The sequence below is a fragment of the Uranotaenia lowii genome, chromosome 3, assembly GCF_029784155.1.
Source record: "Uranotaenia lowii strain MFRU-FL chromosome 3, ASM2978415v1, whole genome shotgun sequence".
Classification (NCBI taxonomy): domain Eukaryota; kingdom Metazoa; phylum Arthropoda; class Insecta; order Diptera; family Culicidae; genus Uranotaenia; species Uranotaenia lowii.
Window position 1 is genome coordinate 78,483,884 of NC_073693.1, and position 22,812 is coordinate 78,506,695.

The following is a 22,812-nucleotide window of genomic DNA, read 5'->3' on the forward strand; positions in this document are numbered from 1 at the left end:
ATGTCTGGTCACAAAAATAAAAACCTATAGTTACTCGTTTGGAGTTGAGTGCAGGGTTAGTCCGTTCTAAAATTTTGAAATAAATTTCTGAGCAAGTCCGGATAAAAGAGGACAATCTGTCAGTTTCAGTTTTGAAAAGATGTTATTCGACAATTTTTTGAAAATTCAATTGAAAATGATATATATAACTTTTACTGACGTCACAAAAGGCGTTTTAAATGTTTGATATTAAATATTTTAATTTATTTAACATTTATGTAGAAAGCTGCAGAACGTTTTGTTATTAAAAATATCTAAGATTCTTTATGATAGAAAATTTCTTTGAAATTTGGTCCAATACCTCTATTTCTGTAGAAATGTTTAATAAATTAAAAAGTAAACTTATGTTTCTTTTTCTCAGAGGTCAAAATTACTCACAGCCATTGAGAAAATAAATCAGTTAATGAAACCTTTATTTTCAATAGCTGTGTAACACTTTATAGTTTTTTCAAAAAAATACTCAAATTTTTCAACATTCTCAAACCGATCGAAATCAGCTATTCAATTTTTTGCACCACTGTCATTGAAAAAAAATTGAATTGATCCGTAATTTCATAGTTTTTTTTTATTATTTCTCAAAACTCTTTTCAAAATATTCGGAAAATTTTGCCCTCCGTTACAGTTTTGAACAAATGATTAAAATTTAATTTCATTCGTTTCAGATTGAAAAAAGTTTTAAAATCTAATTATTTTCAAATTTTTTCCAGATTTTAGTTAAGATTTAGAAATAAAATTTATGAACAACAATTTAAAATGGGAAATGAATTTGAGAATCGATAAAAAAAAGGATATTTTCAAATCAAACTTCTGGAAAACATTTCAAAATGATAAAAATAAAAAATTAATTGCAATTTTAAAAATCAGTTTTATGTTCATAGCAATTATATAAACAAAACTTATGTTAAATATGTGTTTATCGAACGTATAGTTTCAAAAATAGAATCAATATAATTTCTTTGTGATATCCTTGCACTTACATGAAGAAGCTCAGGAATCTTAAAGTTTCTTAGAAATGTCTTCTATATATTCATCAAAATGTATATTTTTTATATATAGTATGATATTAATAATAAAAGATTCCTTAATGAGCTAATCAGTCAATTTTTTTAACTTTCTGGTATACAAAATACGAAAATCAACCTTTTATCAACATTTTCTCACTTGAACAAATATAGATTTGCAAATTGACGTTTTATCGAGTTAAAATAGATTATCGAGTTCAAACGAAGAAATTTTGAAATTTTTCAAGATAGGTACCTCAAATTTAAATAATTGGGAACAAATTGTAGGAAAAGGCACCTTCCTCCCACATCACTCTTAAAAATGAAAGTTTTTAGGCTGGATATCAATGTTTATTTTTAATGTCGATTTTTGAAAAACTGTTTGATCAATCCAAGCGCGAGCTCTAGGACCACGCTTGCTTCTACTTGATCTGTTCAATCTGTTAATGCTTTAGTTTTTGCCTGGTTCATAGGTAATAGATTTATAATAGACTATTCCTTGTTTTAAATTTTAAAGCATTATTAATTTTGTCGCTAACAGCATTCATTTGCATCCATTTCTCAGAATTTAATTTATTCATCGTCTGCAAACATCTAAACACCAGAGCATTTTAAGACTGATGGTAAGGAAACTTAGATGTTCTGTCTATGGTATTGAAAAGATGATAAAAAAAATCATTGCAAACTAGGTTTGATTGGAATGTTATCGATTCCAGTTGCATAAGATTGAATTGAAGCCACTGCATTAACAATTTCAAATTCATAACTTTGGAGAATGACGGCTTTTTCATTATTGACTCGTGAAATTAGAGCAAAAGTAGCGATTAACATCTGCAGCAGGAAATTCAGTGGTACAGGAGGATTTCTTCGAAATTGCTTGGACCAAAGCATTTCAAATCGTCTCAGAATTTTTTACAGGTAAACTCATATTCAATTTTGTTCTATCATGCCTTGTTTTAGCTTTAGACATCAAGGTGTTTACTTTATAACGAACTCTTTTCAAAAGCGTTTAATCATCAGTAAATTTAGATTGTTTCCAGAATTTATGAGCTAGATCCCTGTTGCTAATGTTTTTTTTTTTTTTCAATTTAACTATTGAAATATGTACGTTTACGGGTTTTCCTTAACTTCAGCGGAAAATGAGTTTCAAGCAGTGATAGCAGTGAATACAAAAACGAATTTAATATTCCTACAAGCATTCCAGAACCATACTGAGAAAAGAATTCCAGTTCATGTCATTTAGAGTGTCGAAAAGCGCGCCACCCTGTCGTAATTTAAGAACATACGAAACCGATATCCACCAGGGTCATCTTGTCTTGAGGAATTTAGACCTTAAAATACTATCAGATGATCCCGTCAGTAGTAAATCCAATAAAGAGCTGCCATTTCATTGTTAAATAAAAAGGAGTGCCCATTTTTAACGCATGTAAAATTTAAGCTACATAATGTTTCTTTAAAGATATCATGTTATGTTTGTGGTAGATGGAGTTATAGAATAAATATGAAATGGAATGATAGAAACAATCGAACTTGTCTGTTTCATATTAATGAAATGAAATAAAAATAAATAAATAAATATAGTATTTGTTCAAAAGGAAATCAATCGTTTATGCTGACAGCACTGTATACCTTTTAGCAGTGGGGTGTTAAAGTTCGTTAAACAGCGATGATTAAACGAAAATAATTCGTCAATGAAGTGTATTCGTGAATCGCGAGCGTGTTTGTGTTTGTGAATGCGTCGGTTCGGTTCTCATTGAAAAAACGACGAAAGGATCATTCTTTTGGCGACTTTTAGCGAACTAGCTTGTGGTTGAGTGCTTTTTAATTAAGTCCGATTGTAGAAGAAATGTGAAGTGAAAATGGTGAGAAACTGTAGGTTCACCACAATGTTGTAAATATGAAAAGATTGTAATTAGTATCTTAGAAAGAATTCTCAACATTCATGGCAATTTGCTGATGATGATTTTGGAGTAGCCCAAAGCAATTTTGTCCGAGAAGTTGTAGTAGACTCCAAAGCAAATCTTATTAGAATTTCAAACCAATTCGAGTAATATCAATTCCGTATTATCATTATCACGTTTATCAGGATTGCTTGACCTTCTCCTCAAATTTCCACGCCAATCAATTCCGACAATAAAGCAAAACATTGCCTTTTTCAGCTCCTCAACTCTTAATTTTTTGCAATATTTCATCCCAATCCAATATTACAAAACAACGAGTTGATAAAATGGATGACCCTTTTGCCGCCACTTTACACAAAATGTGTTAGCAGAAGCCGATTACCAGTCACTGAAAAATACCCATTGCAAATCATTCATGCCAATGCGATTAAAAATAGCATTAATTCAGCTAAAAAAATAAACAGTATATAAACGATCCTTTTTGCCAGCTACTTATTCAAAATTTGATTTCTGAAATCGATTGCGTGTCTTATTTCGTCTAATTTTTATCTCAAACCAACGTAAAATAACGTAAATATCGCTAAAATAGTGAACAGTTAATATAGACAACCCTTTTGTCGGCTTTTAACACAAAGTTTTATACCTGAAATCGATTGCTAGTCAAAAAAGCTCCATTGTGCAATTTTTCATAACAAGTTTTTTTTAAATATAATGATCGAAATGAATAATGACTTTTTAAAAATCATGATTAAGGAAGTGGGTCTATGGCCGAAGGTAGGTGGATTATCCCTTTCAAAATTTGGGAACTAATAAACTTCACATAGGTAGTCTGTGTCCAGATTGGATTAGGTTTGTCTCTGCATCTTACCTACTCGACATGAAATGTTCACGATCCAAAATACAAAAATCATAATAAATTTGTTTCATAGTCTTTAGTTTTCATTAATATTGTTTATATGACATTGGCAAAACCCCTTCGCGCATGATTACCATCGGAGTGCAATAACATTTAACTTTTAATTGCTTGCGAACAAAACCGCTCCAAGCGTTCGACATGAGGAATCTGTGCAAATGTATGGAACATGTCTCCGTCTGTACATCTACGCACGGCACATTGTACATTCATGTCCATTCCAAATCATCCGGAAAGGTGTTAATTATGGAAGCAATAAAACCTGCCTCCCAACTTTGGCCACTACTGGCAGTTGGGAAGTGACCAACAATGCCAACGCATGTAATATGAAATTGAAACACAGATTATCAGATGTATAAGGTGAGCCTTCAAACTTGTGTAAAGTCTCAACGACCGTTTTGAATCAATTTTATGGTTTTTGGTTGAGCCAGTAGATGTCGCCATAGACATCGGAGAGAAAATCTAGTCAATTTTTGAAGGAGTCTTATAACAATTTGACGTGTTTCGAGAAAATTGGTGTTGAAGACACGTAACTCTTTCCTGATATTGCATATTGTGTTTTTTTGGCTTTAAACTTTACACAGGTTCCTGGATTTTTTTATTCGAGCTTGTACATCCGTTCATCTGTGATGGAAACAACAACTCTAGGGCAGTCCATTCAGGGCAGTAGTTGAGCAACTGCTGCATTCTGCATGTTTAACAATCTGAGATGTTCCAGGAAAGTATGCTTCGGTTGTCCAGTAGTTGTCCAAAATGTCCTTAAACCAAAAGCGCGCAAATGGCCTGATGTTGGTCGATGATACTAGCCTTTGCAACGGTCAGTGTCAAGTCGTGTCAAGAACGGCAATTTTTCAGTCGTTCGAGGAAGATGGTGAGTGATTATGCATTGGAAGAATGCGATCTCAAATGAAGCAAAAATGCCATCAAATGAAAACGAAACTGAATACCTTGCCAGTGAAAAAATACTTAACTTGACTGACCTGACTTGAATTCCGAGTTTAAGCTTAAACTTCAGAATTAGCTTAAACTTCATTTTAAAGAATTTGGTAGACTAAATTGTTTGCACCGTATACAATGTAATGAATTGACATCCAACTACGAATTCTAACTGTCAATCATTTGATGAGAAGCACCTTGCCAGGGAAATAACACTTGGTCGGTACTCAGTAGTTTTGTTGGTAAATATGTAAATCTGTCAAAGATCACTCAATCATTCTCTTCCTGCATGGTTCAAGGCAAATTCGGTTTATTTGTCATTTGACGCGACGGAATACGACGGTGTAGTCATCGTAGTTGGTGATTTTCCACAATAGACAGATCGATCGGTGACATTTGCATCTCGAGTGCATTTTTGTCCTTTCTTCAGGCGTTCTCGTTCTGCGATGATGCGTACAGCGTTCGTTCCGGCCAATAATATCAATGTAGGTCTGTGCCATTCTAGTCAGTCGATGGCCGGAGATAATTCTTGGCAAATACGTTTTGCACTCATCGGTTTGTGCACAAACTCGGAACAATCTGTGAGCCTGCCTCTGATGATTCCGAGTCCAAGTGGCGGAGGCGTAAAAAGAAGGTGAAGCAGCAGATTCATTTTCGACTTTGCCAGGTCGCTCGTAGTCAGTGATGAGCTGCACACAATCCAATGAAGTGACTTCAGAAATGGACCACAGGAAAAAAAAATAAAATAAAACAAAAACCCCGCAACAGATTACCATGTACGGAGAAATGGTTCTACTGACAATGTGCAATTTATTTGTCTCGCTCGACGTTCCGATGATGATACGGGTTTCTACTTAGTGATGTTACCTATAGCTAGGAAAGTCCCTCGCATCCCGGGCATCACACATCATGAGTAGGTATTTGGATTGGCACCGCGCCGCCATTGGCCGATTTATATATTTGTTGACAACTGAGCGCGGCGACGCTCCGCCAACGACGACGGTGACGCCGACTGGCATCAGAATTTGCATATTTCACGGGCAAAATTTTTCTACCAAATCCGGCTAGGGGGTTGAAAAATGGATGAATGAACTGTTGATTTGTTTCTACTTTGCCAGTCACGTTCGCCAGACAGGAGGAAAAGAACAATGAATGGTAATAATTTTGATTGCTATTTGGATTAGCTCTCTACTTCTATTGATATGAAGAAATATTGAGCTACGTTCTACAGATGGCAGGTCGAGAAAAACGCGATACGTAGCATTGAAAGTGATTTTGATTGTCATATCTCCGCAGCAGAAGTTCCAATCAGGTATATATTGGGAGCACCTGACCTTCTATCGAGAGGAAATAGATTGACGCAAAAATCAAAATAATTTAATTGCTTAAAAAAATGTTCAAAGTTAAGTAAAAAAAAAATAGCTATGTATCAAAATTTTAATAGACTAAGAAGAAGGGGGGGGGGGGCAGGCTGAGATTTGATCTAGTTCATATTTTCCCGAAATCTGCAAAACAGCACTGCGTTTCATCAATCGTCGTCATGATAAGTCTGGTCAGCTTCTCGAATAAAGGTTTTATATTAATTTCTATTTGATCGCGAACGAACTTCGTTTCGGTTTTTTTTAAGCTGAGAAGTTTGTGTTTTAATGGTAATTGGGACGCATTCTCACGACAATATTGCTTCGAATATTAAAAAATATTTGAAAGCAACCTTCACTTCACTTGTCTACCAAACTGAAATTCAAAATTAAAAAATAAAAAGATTTACCGCTTTAAAAAATTATCCGTGTACAAAATTTTCGTATTATTCCGATGTAAGGGAGATAAGGGCATAACGAGCACCCGGGGAACTCTTCTTTTCTACAAACGTACGTATTTTCTTAAATCAATTTCATGAGGATTTTTTTCGTGCATTCTATAGCATTAATTTATCACAAAAAAATTAATCTCCTTATCATCTTAACAGAGATATTTAAAAAAAAAACAGCTAGACTTTTATGTGACGAAAATATTATAATTTTTTAGCATCATGAAATAAGCTCATATGATTTAAATAATCTTAATCTATAATGTGCGCACTGCAACATGATGTACACATTGTTTCTCAATTTTCACCATCAAAAATTTTAGATTTTTCACTTTTATCTATTTTTAAACATTATTTTACTTAAGTTTGTTGGCTGGAAGCGAACAGAGCACTATTAATCGGGGCAATATGAGCGTTTTCTGCCGTATAATCTAGCAGCGATTTCAATTCGATGTACTCAACTGAATTACAGAGCTACAGCTTGACTTGTTTACATCTGACGATGTGGCCTACTGTTAAGGTGTCGGAGAGGTTTTCAAAAGACTTGAGTTCGATTTCGGTTCGAGGTGATTTTTTTTTCATTTACAATTCATGATCGATTTTTTTTATTGTTACATTATACGGATATTAGCATCATCCGTCAAACAATGCAAAAGAAACATGTATGAACGTGTGTGAATCGTTTGTATTCTACTAACAGACCTAGATTATTTTGTTATTGCTTTGTTTGATGAATCTACGACTCACCTGACTTCATCGAGTTGAATTCGCTGCTAGATTCCCCGGCAGAAAACGCTCATCGTGCCCCAATTAATGGTGCTTATACTGCCCCAGGGAGGGGGTTCTCATTATGCCCCTGCAGTGACTGGTTTTCAGCTTTTGCCAAAAAATTTTAAAATGCATTTTTAAACATTTTTACTTAGTTTTTCAAGTTTTAGCCAACTAAAAAATAGGCTTTTGTACTGTTCGAACACAAATCAATGATTTAATTCACATTTTATAGCTGTTTCCTATGGTTAAAAAAGCGTTTTTCTTAAGGTGGCCGTTATGTCCTTATCTCCCCTATAACAACAAAAATAGTTCCCAAAGATCTAAAAATGTACATGAACGACCCCTGTTTCTGTCGTCTGGTTCAAAATTTTAATCCAGGAATCAATTATCAGGCCTTGTTTGAATTCTCGTCTGGATCCCATGCATAATAAAGCAACTTTTTCAAAAACATTTTCAAGTTGATATTTACGACCCCTTTTTCTGTCGTCTGATAGAAAGTTTTCAATCAGAAGCCATATTCTCGTCCTGTTAAACTCTCGTGTTTGAGTTTTAGACTCGATGTCATGCCAAATAATGTAGTTCTTGAAAAAAAAAAACATTGTAAAATTACTATGGACGACCCTTTTTGCCGTCCTTTGTCAAAACTTGACACCTGAAATCAATTATCTGTGCTGTAAAACTCTCATGTGCAATTTCCACTTCAATCCAATGCATTATCAAGACAATATCACAAAATAAGATAACAGTAAATATAAATGACCCCTATCGCGGACTCCTGAACCTGAGTTTGACACCTTCTCGTTTTTTTTTTCAAAACATTCATGTGCAGTTCGATGAATACTAACGTCAAAATCGCTTAAACATTATTTGAGTTTCATGGATGACCTTCTTCAGAAGGGGTCATCCGAAAATCTGAGAACAGTTTTCATTCCTGGTACTAATAAGCAATCATGCCAAATTTCAGCTCTCTTGCTGAGACGACTGAGCCTACAGAGGACAAACAAACATACAGATATTGCTTTTTATATATAAAGGAGAATAGAAATACTTGATCTCCTATTTTTATTTTCATCATATCTGTTTGAGAAAAATTAGTAACTCGTCGTTTTTTGACGCATTCCACCGCACGTTGGTCCGAAAGGGCTTAAAAGGAACTTTTTTTCTAACGCATCTGTCTTTCATCTTATCTCTAAAGTGTCTACAGAACATTTGCTTTTTTGAATATTTATTATTATTTATTACAAATCAACGGAACACATATTGGCCCAAATAATGACTTAAAATTAATATAAAAAAGTACTAAGTCTAATTACAGGGTTCTCAATACACTTAAAACTCTAGTACGGAAAACATCTCTCGAAACGTCGAAATCGAAGTGCTCAGAAAAACGGTTGAATGTTTTCATTACACCGATGATAGCGCTATTAGCTCCATAATTGTTCGAACGAATGGGAACATACAATCGAAGATCTTGATTTCTCAGTCCACGGGGTCGCACACTTAGAGGAATGGCTTCTAGGAGCGTGGGGCAGTCAATTCGCGATGTTAAGAGATCTGCGACGAAGGAAGCTCGTGTTGCGTTTCTGCGGGCTTGAAGAGTGTCAATGTCTATGAGACGGCATCGATGTTCATAGCTTGGCAAGTGAAACGGGTCTTGCCAAGGCAGGTGTCTAAGGGCGAATCGCAGGAAGCGCCGCTGTATAGCCTCGATCCGTTCGGCCCCATTCTGGTAGTAGGGACACCAAACAGCTGATGCATATTCAAGGATAGAGCGAACAATACTGCAATACAAACTTTTCAGGCAATACACATCCTTGAAGTCCTTGGACACTCGAAATAAGAATCCAAGACTTCTCGAGGCTTTGTCGACAACGTAGTTTGTGTGTGTCCTGAATTCCAGCTTCCGGTCTAGAATTACACCCAAATCATTGATGTATTGATGTGTTCTACGCGTGCGATTGGCTCATCTCCGAGGAAGTACTCAGCGGAAAAAGGCTGCCGCTTTCTTGAAAAGCTGATAACTGCACATTTACTGCGATTCGAAGGCAGGCAGTTTATATCACACCAGTGTGCGAAGAGGTTAAATTGATTTTGTAGGAAATCAATATCGTTCTGGCCGTTGATGTTGTAAAATAGTTTTAGGTCATCAGCATAGCATAGCTTTGGGCCGTCGAAGAGTGAGAGCGCATCGTTGAAGTAGATTAAGAAGATAATCGGCCCTAAATGGCTTCCCTGAGGCACACCAGAAGAAGCAGAGAATTGTGTAGAGCAGGGGTGAGCAACCTTTGGAACCAACGGGCCAATTTAAATTTGAAATCTTGTCGGCGGGCCGCACTTTTTTTTCAATAATTAACAGAGCTTCACGTCATTTTATAGACCCCCCTCTTACTAACCCAATGTTAGGAAAAATGCTCCCAGCACATGGAAAATTTATATGTAAAATGCCTTAATAAAACCATTTGTACATAAAAAGTAAATTTTTGACAAAACAAATGTGGAAAAGGAAAGATAAAACGAATTCACGTTTTAAAAAAAAAGAAATTGAACACGTCTTTTTAAGTACCCGATTTTGAAAAGGTACATCAATAAATCTTTGCCATGTTTGAATTCTCTCAATTTTTTATAGTTTTTTTCGGCGAACATTCGTTCTAACAACTTTCTTGTTAAAATCGATGGTACTATTCGAAATCACTTCTATTTAAAAATCATCTGGAGCTTGCCACATTGATGGCTAAGAGTGCGAAAAATTTATATTCAAAGAAATCACCGTCTTCATAGCGATGGACGCTGAATCGCTAATTGACTTTCCCTGATTTTTTCCCAAAATTAAAACTTATTCTCAAAGCTTAAATTTTTCTCCTACAAACGGTAAAAACTTCGTTCTTTAAATTGAAGTTCTGTATTGAATCATTGCATTTGGAGGTTGAGCGAGGTTGTCGGAATCACAGAAAAATGCACAATTTCACATGTTTTTAGGCAATTATCTTCCAAAATACATTCTTGATTCCAGAATTTTAATCGAGATTTTTTATAATTTTTAATATTTATTAAATACCATTGGGATATGATTTTTAAAGCTATATTATGACTTTGGTATTATGGAATGCGAATGATAAGTGTCAAAGACCTCTCGGATCGGATTTCAGATATTTATTTTTTTTATCAAAAACTAATAATTTTTGTTGGTAACTTTGATGCCGGCAGATTAAAGTGGATAAAAAGTCTAAAATCGCTCATTCAGGCTTTATTATTAAACTTCCGTAATTTTCGTCAATATTCAGAAATAAACAAATTTTCACAAGGTTTTGTATGAAAATATTGCCAGTATTTGAATGCTAACATAACACGCCTTTTTGCCAAATTGGATAGAATAACTTTAAAAAAATATCTACTGAGCATATTTTTTATCAAATAACTTTATTTTTGCTTGAAACTAAAATAATGACTTCACTAACGGGCATCGAATTTCCTTTAATCATGATTTTTGGCTGCTCTTCCGCTTCACTTTAATGGATTTTACTTTTCAAAGTGGTAAGAGTTAAAAAGTTTAGAAAAATGAATCCTGAATTCTAAAAAATGACCAATCTCGTACATATTGATCACCTTAAATTCAAATAACTTTGAAAGCTCTTCAACACCTTTCGATATTTTACCATATTTGATCGTATAGTGTTGCCATTTTATCATAATTTGTGAAATAATATGAAAAATAATATGGAGAAACAGGGCGCAAAAAACTTTAATAAGTCTTTTTTACCATCCGAAATGGTCTGCCCAAACAATCTCCAATATTACGTTTTGCCTATAAAAATATTGCATTTATGTCTTGAACGAAACACAATAAATGCTTAAAATGCCGAGAAAAAGTTGAAAAAGGAATTATTGTGTGGCAAATGCAGACAAGACAATGCATTTTTGATGATATCATTTAAATTTTCCTAACAATCCATTGTAGAAAAAAGTTAAGGCATAAAAATTTGAAAAAAGCTTCGCGGGCCGCACAAAAGAGTCTCGCGGGCCACATGCGGCCCGCGGGCCGCGTGTTGCTCATCCCTGGTGTAGAGAAAGAGTCCTCCGTGCGAACTGTTAATTTACGTCCTGATAGGTAGCTCCGGAACCAGTCAAGAAGAGTTCCACAGAAACCTAGGCGTTCGAGCTTTCCAATGGCAATATCGTGGTAGACTTTGTCGAATGCCGCAGACAAATCGGTGTAAATAGCGTCGGTTTGAGACTTCGCTGCAAAACTTTCATGCACGTAAGAAGTAAACGTCAGAAGGTTAGTTGTCGTTGAGCGCTTGGGAAAGAATCCGTGTTGATCGTCGGAAAAAATATTCTTACAGGACAAGAAAATCTGATCCAAGACCACCAATTCGAATAGTTTGGCTACTGCGCATTATGCCGAGATTCCTCGGTAGTTGTTGACATCTCTCCTGTTACCTTTTTTGCCTTTCTAACAGAAAGGTTTGGTTATCGGTCGATTGGGGAGATCATTAATTATGGGTCTTAGGCATACCTTTATAGGTACCTATCGACTCAGCTCGACGAGTTCTGTTGATGTCCGTGGATTTGTATGTGCCATTTTAAAAATGTCAAGAACGTTTTTGCGAAACTGGGCTGCGCAATTAAAATGATTTTAGTCTCAAAAGAATGCATTTTTTTTCCTACACAACCCTTTCAAAAACGGGAAAAAAACAAAATAGTTGAAACCGTTTTCTTTACCAAATACATATCATACTTATTATGGCATAAAAAAAAGTTGCTAGTGGCGCCTCGAAGCAGCAGCACCAGCAATCATTTATAAATTAGAGATAATCAAAATAAAAAATTAAAATTTACTGACTCGAGAATTGAACCGAAACCCTTCAGATCCAAAGTTGCAAGCGCTATCCAATAAACCATCGGCACGCTTGATAAAGAGCGGCTCAAACTCAAATAGGTAAAAGGCATTACTAATACGCACCGTGGTCTGGGCAGTTTCTCAGTCTGCTGGGGCAAATACGGCAACAGTGTTTATATCTTACACTTCTTGCTTTTCAATGCAGCAAATGGCGGATGGGCGTTTCCTTCAGAGTCCGCCATGCCTATTAGACACTATAATTTCATATATGAAATTATAGTGTCTATAGCCATGCCGGGTGTCAACAAAATGCAGAGCCGTACAGAAAACTGCGTTGGGGGGGAATTTATATGAAGATCTTATGACCCTCGTTTTTTTTACCCGCGTTGAAGAATGAATTTATGTTTTTTTTTTCATTTCTACATACTCATACATAATTTAGATTCAATTTCAGATGCAGAATTCAGATTCAGTTTTCAAATTCAGGATACAGGTTTAGGAATCAGAATTCAGGATTCAGAATTCAAAATTCAGATTCAGAACTCATATTCAGATTCAGAATTTAGATTCAGAATTCATATTCAGAATTCAGATTAAGAATTCAGATTCAGAATTCAGATTCAGAATTCAGATTCAGAATTCAGATTCAGAATTCAGATTCAGAATTCAGGTTCAGAATTCAGATTCAGAATTCAGATTCAGAATTCAGATTCAGAATTCAGATTCAGAATTCAGATTCAGAATTCAGATTCAGAATTCAGATTCAGAATTCAGATTCAGAATTCAGATTCAGAATTCAGATTCAGAATTCAGATTCAGAATTCAGATTCAGAATTCAGATTCAGAATTCAGATTCAGAATTCAGATTCAGAATTCAGATTCAGAATTCAGATTCAGAATTCAGATTCAGAATTCAGATTCAGAATTCAGATTCAGAATTCAGATTCAGAATTCAGATTCAGAATTCAGATTCAGAATTCAGATTCAGAATTCAGATTCAGAATTCAGATTCAGAATTCAGATTCAGAATTCAGATTCAGAATTCAGATTCAGAATTCAGATTCAGAATTCAGATTCAGAATTCAGATTCAGAATTCAGATTCAAAATTCAGAATTCAGATTCAGAATTCAGATTCAGAATTCAGATTCAGAATTCAGATTCAGAATTCAGATTCAGAATTCAGATTCAGAATTCAGATTCAGAATTCCGATTCAGAATTCAGATTCAGAATTCAGATTCAGAATTCAGATTCAGAATTCAGATTCAGAATTTAGATTCAGAATTCAGATTCAGAATTCAGATTCAGAATTTAGATTCAGAATTCAGATTCAGAATTCAGATTCAGAATTCAGATTCAGAATTCAGATTCAGAATTCAGATTCAGAATTCAGATTCAGAATTCAGATTCAGAATTCAGATTCAGAATTCAGATTCAGAATTCAGATTCAGAATTCAGATTCAGAATTCAGATTCAGAATTCAGATTCAGAATTCAGATTCAGAATTCAGATTCAGAATTCAGATTCAGAATTCAGATTCAGAATTCAGATTCAGAATTCAGATTCAGAATTCAGATTCAGAATTCAGATTCAGAATTCAGATTCAGAATTCAGATTCAGAATTCAGATTCAGAATTCAGATTCAGAATTCAGATTCAGAATTCAGATTCAGAATTCAGATTCAGAATTCAGATTCAGAATTCAGATTCAGAATTCAGATTCAGAATTCAGATTCAGAATTCAGATTCAGAATTCAGATTCAGAATTCAGATTCAGAATTCAGATTCAGAATTCAGATTCAGAATTCAGATTCAGAATTCAGATTCAGAATTCAGATTCAGAATTCAGATTCAGAATTCAGATTCAGAATTCAGATTCAGAATTCAGATTCAGAATTCAGATTCAGAATTCAGATTCAGAATTCAGATTCAGAATTCAGATTCAGAATTCAGATTCAGAATTCAGATTCAGAATTCAGATTCAGAATTCAGATTCAGAATTCAGATTCAGAATTCAGATTCAGAATTCAGATTCAGAATTCAGATTCAGAATTCAGATTCAGAATTCAGATTCAGAATTCAGATTCAGAATTCAGATTCAGAATTCAGATTCAGAATTCAGATTCAGAATTCAGATTCAGAATTCAGATTCAGAATTCAGATTCAGAATTCAGATTCAGAATTCAGATTCAGAATTCAGATTCAGAATTCAGATTCAGAATTCAGATTCAGAATTCAGATTCAGAATTCAGATTCAGAATTCAGATTCAGAATTCAGATTCAGAATTCAGATTCAGAATTCAGATTCAGAATTCAGATTCAGAATTCAGATTCAGAATTCAGATTCAGAATTCAGATTCAGAATTCAGATTCAGAATTCAGATTCAGAATTCAGATTCAGAATTCAGATTCAGAATTCAGATTCAGAATTCAGATTCAGAATTCAGATTCAGAATTCAGATTCAGAATTCAGATTCAGAATTCAGATTCAGAATTCAGATTCAGAATTCAGATTCAGAATTCAGATTCAGAATTCAGATTCAGAATTCAGATTCAGAATTCAGATTCAGAATTCAGATTCAGAATTCAGATTCAGAATTCAGATTCAGAATTCAGATTCAGAATTCAGATTCAGAATACAGATTTAGAATTCAAATTCAGAGTTCAAATTCAGAATTCAGATTGAGAATTCAGATTTAGAATTCTGATTAAGAATTCGGATTAAAGATCAACCTGGAATTTGAATATATTCAAATATTAGACTAAGTGTTGTAACTCAAAATTCAAACTTTAGAATCAGAATAAGATTTCAGATTTAGTTTCCAGAATGAGATTAATCATTTAATAGTCATATTACTTTCCCCTCCTTTTGTGGGAATTTTTCCTCTATGCATGGTTGAGCTCTAAAAAAGGTATCATGCTAGGGCACGCGTCACGGCTATCCATCAATATTGTAGTTGGTTTTACTTATTCAGTAAAAAAAAAGCATAAAAAAACAGTAAGATTCGAACTGTGACCAGCAGCGTGAAAGTTCTGGTTGCTACCACGGCACCATTTCAGCGTGTTATAAATCTTGGAAATTCTACTGTTTAAATACCATTCTTTCCATACATAAAATGAGCTCCTTACATACCAGTTCGCTTTTCCCCAAAAAAACGTACCAGTCATCATTTTTTTATATTGAGATTGGAATTTTTCGTGTTTGAATATCTGAAATCATTCTTATATGATTCAGAGGGAAGGAATCTATCATGTATATTCTATATTATTTTATATATTTCCAAATATAATTTAAACTCTGTTAGAAAGGCTCCAATCCACTGTTAAGTGTATTAAATCGGGTTTTATACACTGGAAACATGTAAGCCTCCTTCCATAGTGATGGGAAGATGGCTCTGTCAAGCGAAGCTTGGAAAATAAGCCTAACAGGAGTCAGCAAAACAGGCATGAAACGTTTGATAAAAGTAGCAGGTATTCCGTCCGGACCCGTGGAGAAAGAATTTTTGAGCTTAGCTGCTGCTTTGGAGATGACTGCGTCCTCAACCACAATGTTGTTTATAGAGAAGCCCAGTGGCGCAATATTCCTGACTGCACTATCCAGATGTTCAGGGGATGTCGATGCTGTATTATAGATAGACGAGAATTTATCGGCAAAGAGATCACAGATTCCACGATCAGAGTTCGCCGTATTGTCATCCAGAAACATTTGGTTTGGCAGACCAGGTTCGTTCCGCTGACTATTAACATGTTTCCAGAACGATTTAGGTCTGGACTTGAGATCACGCTGAACTCGAGCTAGATAGTTTTGGTGACAACGTTTGCTGACTTTTTTGTAAACAGAATTTAGTCTACGATAAATGTCCTTAGTATAGGAGGATCTTGATTTGTTAAAATTTCTAAGGGCACATCTCTTTGCCGTCTTTAGTCGTCGTAGTTCAGTCGTGAACCAAGGAGTCCGTATATTCTTTTCAGTAGTATGTTTTGGCACGTGACGATCGATAACGTAACTCAAGATGTGCGAGAAGGTTTCCTTATGCGAGAACAGTTTTCATTCCGCCGCACATGCCATTAAAATTATAATCATACAAATTACGGCGATTAAAATCATATAACAAACAATCATTGGCAAAAAGAAAAAAATACAACAAGAAAAATACGGTTCAAAAAAATTGACACTTGGCCAAAAAGTTAGAACGCGGAATAGATGAAATGTGAAATGCGAAAAAATCGACAAGTAGCAACTATTCGCAGCGAATCTGAAATAATGGCAACGTCGATAGAACTGTTCTCGCATAAGGAAAGCTCAGTTAGGCCCATGGGTTGCTACGTTTTTGCTCGTTTGAAGTGTGCGTAAAAACACGCTCTCAAACCATTGGGCTCGCTATACATCAGGGCTTTTAGATTAGGGTGGTGTAAAATGTCAAAAAGCCCATTCAGCCATGCTATGACATTGTTTACAAAACAAGAAGGGATCAAAGTGCATCAAGCACGCAGGTATCACGGAGATTATTGTGTGACTGAATAATATCGGTTCAGTGACAGTGCGTATTTTAAATATGTTTTGGTTTCGTGAATTTTTCAGTAAAGTCAAACATCTTTCTCCCCTACAGCGGAATCCGAGGAAAGTCTGTTCCTTCTGGCTCAGAAGCTGAGCACGAAGTGACCAAAGAGTTCGGCGATATCGGATGCTTTGCGCTGGAGTTGTCGTCGAGGATCTGCCAAAAGACTGAACGTGCGGCACTGGCCAACGATGCCAGCCGGAGGGCGTTGAAGTTAAACCCATTCATGTGGCAATCGTTGCCGAGCTATGCCAGCGTGGAGCGAAACCGGATCCGACGGAAGTGTTTCAGCTTTCGAGCACCGATAAATTTGCCACTTGTCAGCCAACGGCCTTAAACTCATCGGTGGTTTGGTTCGGAAATGGATGTGGCGGAGGTGGGGGAGGAGTAGTAGGAGGTGGTTGCAGTTTCATTATTAACCCGGACGTCGGAATTTAGCTTCAACAGCAGCAGCATCAACAGTTATTCAGCAGTAGTCATTTATCTACTCCACTAGATAAGATTTCTCAATGTCTCATACAGAATATAATCAATACACCGAATGCTTCACAACAGCAACCTCAGCTCCAACAGAGTCAGAATTTATCTAGTATAACAAATGTAGAACAAACTCCAGGCAGTGGTGCAGGGGCGGAATTGGGGACCCCTTTCCGGAAGCAACAGTTTAAGTATCTAGCCGCCATGAGTCCTACCACTCCTATATTCGATGTTTTACCTATAATGCATAGTCCAGTTTTAAGCAGTGACCAATCGAATTTGATAATGACACCTTCACCACAGCAGTTTTCGACTTTGGCCACCGGTTGTCATCAGCCGCAACAACCTCCCGGTTCGCAAATCCAACAACAGCTGAATACGATACAGCAACAGCAAATCATAGCCGGAAGTGAACAGCAGAAAATGGCTCTTCTGTGCAGTAACAAAAAGATGCGTGGCCACCAGTGTTACACGTACAATGGGCAACATAATTAGGGGGGGGGGGGGTCAGGGTCTAACGGGTAAAAAAAACATCATTTTCACGATTTTTGCCTTTCTTACAGAAAGGTATAGTTATCGGTCGATTTGGGAGATCCTTAATTTTGGGTCTTAGATATACCTTTATAGGTACCTATCGAATCAGCTCGACGAGTTCTGTCGATGTCAGTGTATTTGTATGTATTGGTGTGATTTTTTTATAAACTTTGTCACTACGTTTTTGCGAAACTGGGAAGTACAATAAAAATGATTTTTGTCTTAAAAAATTTGATTTTTTTCCCTCTTCAATGTATAAAAGAAAGAAAAAAAAAACAAAATAGTTTGAAAAATAAATTTTCATAGTAATTATCATCTAATCATCACTCCAAAAAACGTGTCAATTTGGCTGGCTAGCCACAACCAGCAATCACTAGAATCAAGATTATCGTGTCTATGACGTCAAATTATATGTGACGTCACAGATACGCGCATCCATAAAAGAATGGATCTGTCGATGTGTGAAAGGGAGAACAGACAGGCTTCACTCCCACTCAGGTTTGATGTCATCGTGACAGACACCGAGTGGGAGGAAGACAATAGTTCAAAATTTCCCGACTCAGGGTTAAGTTTGTTCATTTTAATGGTTCAGTTTGAAACCGAACCATTTCAAAAATTTCGGAACCGAAGTTCCGAATTATTAAACATATAATTGGTTTTCACCAAGGGGTACGACCCCGAATTAAATGAAGTAGTTGATGAGTACGTCGTGCCCACACTGCATGGTACGAAAGTGATTGATACTTCAGGTTGCGCTTTGAAGGACAAAACGACGAAGGGGCGCGTGTGGGAGAACGAAGCACACCATATCAATTTCTTCACACGCTCATTTTCATTAACCATTTTATATGGTTACTTAATTAATAATTTAATATTGTTGCTTTTGAATAAATTTTTGGAAAAACTGCAATCATGATGGTAGTTCTCATGTAAAAAATATAAAAAGGTTGAAATAGTTGACATTGAGATATTTTTTCACTCGTTGCCATTTTCAAAGTGAAGAGCACGCACGTTGCCATTTTGAAGAAGCACGCATTTTATCGAGGAGTGAAAAAAATCGTTTTCGAAGCTTATTGAAGAGAAAACATTTTAACACTTCAGTACATTTTGAAAATTTTTTTCAAAAATCAGGACAATTCGGAAGTTTTAGAAAAATCAGGACAACCTCTCGAAAGTCAGGACAAGTCCTAAAAATTCAGGACACCTGACACCTCTGACGTGCATTACAATTGTCCAGTTGTTGTTGTTGTTTCTCTTGTGCTCAGAGGTTCCAGGTGTCCTGATTAATCAGGATTTGTCCTGATTTTCGAGAGACCGTTCTTATTTTTTAAAAACTTTAGAGTTGTTCTGATTTTTAAAAATTGGTGCATGACATATGTCCTAAATTGTTCTGATTATTATGAAAACCTCTAAGATTTAAAAGAATTTGTAGTTAAACTATGAGAAAATATAATAAATCTGTTATAAAATAGTTAAACCCTTTTAACAGATGGTAATCTTCCCCAAGTAACATTTCTAGATTTTTAATAATCTAGAAGGGTACTTTTCAACTTTGTTATAAAACAACGTTAAGTTATATAAACTTCATTAAAACATCTATAACACTTATAAGTGTTAAAAGGCCCACCTACAGGAGATTCGGAAGAGAAGATTAAAAGTATGTTATACAACCATCTGGACTGAAAAGGGTTTCAACGAAGGCTTGTTTAAGATAATGATTTAATTTGCAGTAAACAATTTTTTGCGAGCATAAATTATTTCCTTGAAACCGTTGTTAAATTGAATTTTTTTTAAATAGAATATTCTGACTCAACTTCAAACTTATTTTATCTTTTTATTGTGTGAAGACCAAAAATGACTGTGGAATCAATTATAATAATCGACCAATTTTACCGATCAATTTTGCATAAAACTGGCAAATAAAACGCGCTCCACTGGAATTCTAAGTAATAATAGAGCTATTTAGTAAATTTGTAAGTTTTCAATAATCCCAAAGGAAAAAAAATTACCACTGTTCTGACATTTGTATTCCGCAAAACTTATTCGTATCATAATCTTGAAACTATATTAAAATACTATAAATATAAAGTACGTATAATCAGCGGCGCGTTTTATAACTTCGCACGATCAGTAACACGGTGATAAATCCGTTATTTTCCGTCCCTCTGTTTTTCGCTTTTGTCAAACTTGAAAAATATTTTCTTTTATTGAAAAAACATTAAAGTTTGTTTATTCGAAGGCGTGCTTAGCCTGCAACAACTATCCTGCAGATTGAGTCATTCAAATAAATCCTCGCTATAATCTATTTTTACCGCCGATAAAGGAAAACTAATAAACCAGTCACGCTTGAAATTAAATGTATTAATACTAAATTTCTCATTCTACTGGATGTTAAATATTAATAGCTATATGCGTAGTGTCTCCTCACCGTGTCACCATCATTGGGTTAACCAATATCAAAGATTTGATTATTTCTCCTCAAACGTGTTCCAATGTAAACAAGGTATGCTGTCACTGTCGTGTTTAAGCCTTGTCCACACTAGGCAACATGAACTGCGATTTTTTTATGAGACGAACTTTGTTGTCTGTTGTTGTTGTTGGAAAGCTGAGACGGTCTCAGTGTCTCCCGAAGCAAATGGGAGACGCTGAGACCGTCTCGAGACGAGCCGTCTCCTAGTGTGGACTAGGCTTTAGCCAGAGAAGGAAGACAGAAAATCGCTGGATCCCGCGTTAAGTTTTGTTTATCGACATTGTGCTGGGCTGGTTCAGATACAATGTTCGCAAAGTTGGAATATATATTTTCAAAGAAACTTCCTGCTGCAGCTGATATCACCAAGATCAAGGACACCGATCAATCCATTGACAAAACGACCATCAACCCAGGCCTCCGTGCCTCCAGTGGAATCTCCTTTTTTCAAGGAAACTCCTCCATTCCCCGGAACGTGACGGGATTCAATTTCATCTTTAGCCCTCGCGATCGAAGGGACAGTTGTGATTCCCAGACCAACTTAACCGATTCTAGAGGCGGAGCCCAGTCACTTACTCCTCATAATGAGCGATTGTTTCGGAAAAGCTCGCTAAACCAGAAGCAACCTGAGGCGGTACAAAATTCAGTGGTTCGGCTCTCAGATGCAACAGGCCCACAGCGCCATCGATGCGCGCGATCCGTGCTTCTCTACATGGTAAGAACCTCTGGCATTTAACGTGTCAGCTTCAAAAAATTCTGGTCATTCATTCCCTGGCCTTGTTTGACTCGGTCGGAACCATCTATAACAAATCGCTTGGCCTTTGCCACTGAATCCTTTTCCCTTTTTTCATAGGTATACCAAACTGGAAAAATAACACTAACTCACAGGAAGCTGAGGCAAATGAAACTCATTGGGACTATCAAACCTCTGCCGAACAAGAATCCAGAAATGTCGTTTCATATTTGTCAACGGAAGACACGTATCAACCGCACACGCAAATTGCATGCTATCTTCAGCAGAAACTCTCATCTGGCTCACCCAACTTGCCCACCTGCCCCATTCGGGCACACCGAATATGAAACCACTCGATATCAAAAATTTATGACTCTTGCCTCATTCAACATTGTAATATAGGTCTTAAAAAATTTAAATTAAGAATTCCTAGATGAGTTTGTTGGAAACGGCTCAAACTATTAAGTATGCTGAATAAGTCCTTTTTTCACCTTTCTTTCTTTTTTAAATTTCTAAACCAAGAGGTTGTAGGAGATAGCTGCTTCTAAATCTAAAATGATATCTGCTAGTCTACAAGTGAAACAAAAATGTAATGTAGATAATAGTTCAGGCGTTCATTCTAATGAATCTTTTTCTTTGATAGTGAATATATTTAGTAATGTAAAGATGCGTCGAAAATTCTTAGATCAGATTATGTAAATTTTCATTGTTTTTTTTTTCTAAACGTTGTTCGTGCTTTCAGAAAAATGGTAGTTTTTTCTTTTTTCTTAAATACTAACTCATTGAATGTTGTCTGAGCACAATCATCCAATATTGCATGAATCTGTTTCATTATCATAAAATCACTGAAGATGATTTTTTTCAATGCGTAGCTTTCTGAATAATAGATTTTCAAAGCAAAACATAATTTCTCATTTTTGAAAATGTTTGACCTTACTCTACAGTTACTACTAATACAACTAATAACGGCATTGTCTATCTATATATATCTTTATATATAAAAAGCAATTTCTGTGGGTTTGTTTGTTTGTTTGTCCTCTATAGACTCAGCCGTCTTAAGAGCTAGAGAGCTGAAATTTGGTATGATTGCTCATTAGGACCAGGAATGATGAAAAATGTTTTTTTATATTGGAATCTTTAATTTTGATTTTGAAAATATATTTTACCCATTATTGGACTCTATGTAAGAATCATTGATACTCTATTCTTGCTGTCTTCACTCTATAGGTTACCAAGAGCAATCGTTGAACTATTTGAAACATATGGTTGGGGAACTTTTTTTAAATTGTAATTTTTAATTATAAATTCATGTTCCTAATTGATTTTGAAAATATATTTTACTGGTCATTGGACTGTTCCCAGAGTAAACGTTGAGTTATTTGAAAGAATGGTTGGGGACCTTTTTTTTATATTGTAATCTTTAACTTTGATTTTGAAAATATATTTTACCCATCATTGGACTCTATGTTAGAATCATTGATATTCTCGCTGTCTGCAATCTATTGGTTACCAAGAGCAATCGTTGAATTATTTGAAACATATGGTTGGGACCTTTTTTTTATATTGGAATCTTTAATTTTGATTTTGAAAATATATTTTACCCATTATTGGACTCTATGTAAGAATCATTGATACTCTATTCTTGCTGTCTTCACTCTATAGGTTACCAAGAGCAATCGTTGAACTATTTGAAACATATGGTTGGGGACCTTTTTTTATATTGTAATTTTTAATTATAAATTCATGTTCCTAATTGATTTTGAAAATATATTTTACTGGTCATTGGACTGTTCCCAGAGTAAACGTTGAGTTATTTGAAAGAATGGTTGGGGACCTTTT

General features: G+C 35.4%; 2 protein-coding genes across 2 annotated transcripts in view; both read left to right on the forward strand.

Moving 5' to 3' along the window:
- Positions 1-17,696, forward strand: part of LOC129752316 (cell division cycle protein 27 homolog) — a 104,859-nt gene extending 87,163 nt beyond the window's left edge. The window contains exon 3 of the mRNA XM_055748104.1: positions 16,814-17,696. Within this exon, the coding sequence (XP_055604079.1) occupies positions 16,814-17,099 (286 nt within the window). The 3' untranslated portion in view covers positions 17,100-17,696. The remainder of the gene's footprint in view (positions 1-16,813) is intronic.
- Positions 17,697-20,509: 2,813 nt separating this feature from the next.
- LOC129750584 (uncharacterized) lies at positions 20,510-21,624 on the forward strand. Its single transcript, XM_055745549.1, has 2 exons — positions 20,510-20,955; positions 21,094-21,624. The coding sequence occupies exons 1-2, from the start codon at positions 20,548-20,550 to the stop codon at positions 21,373-21,375; spliced, it is 690 nt and encodes a 229-aa protein (XP_055601524.1). The 5' UTR covers positions 20,510-20,547; the 3' UTR covers positions 21,376-21,624.
- The last annotated feature ends 1,188 nt before the right edge of the window (positions 21,625-22,812 follow it).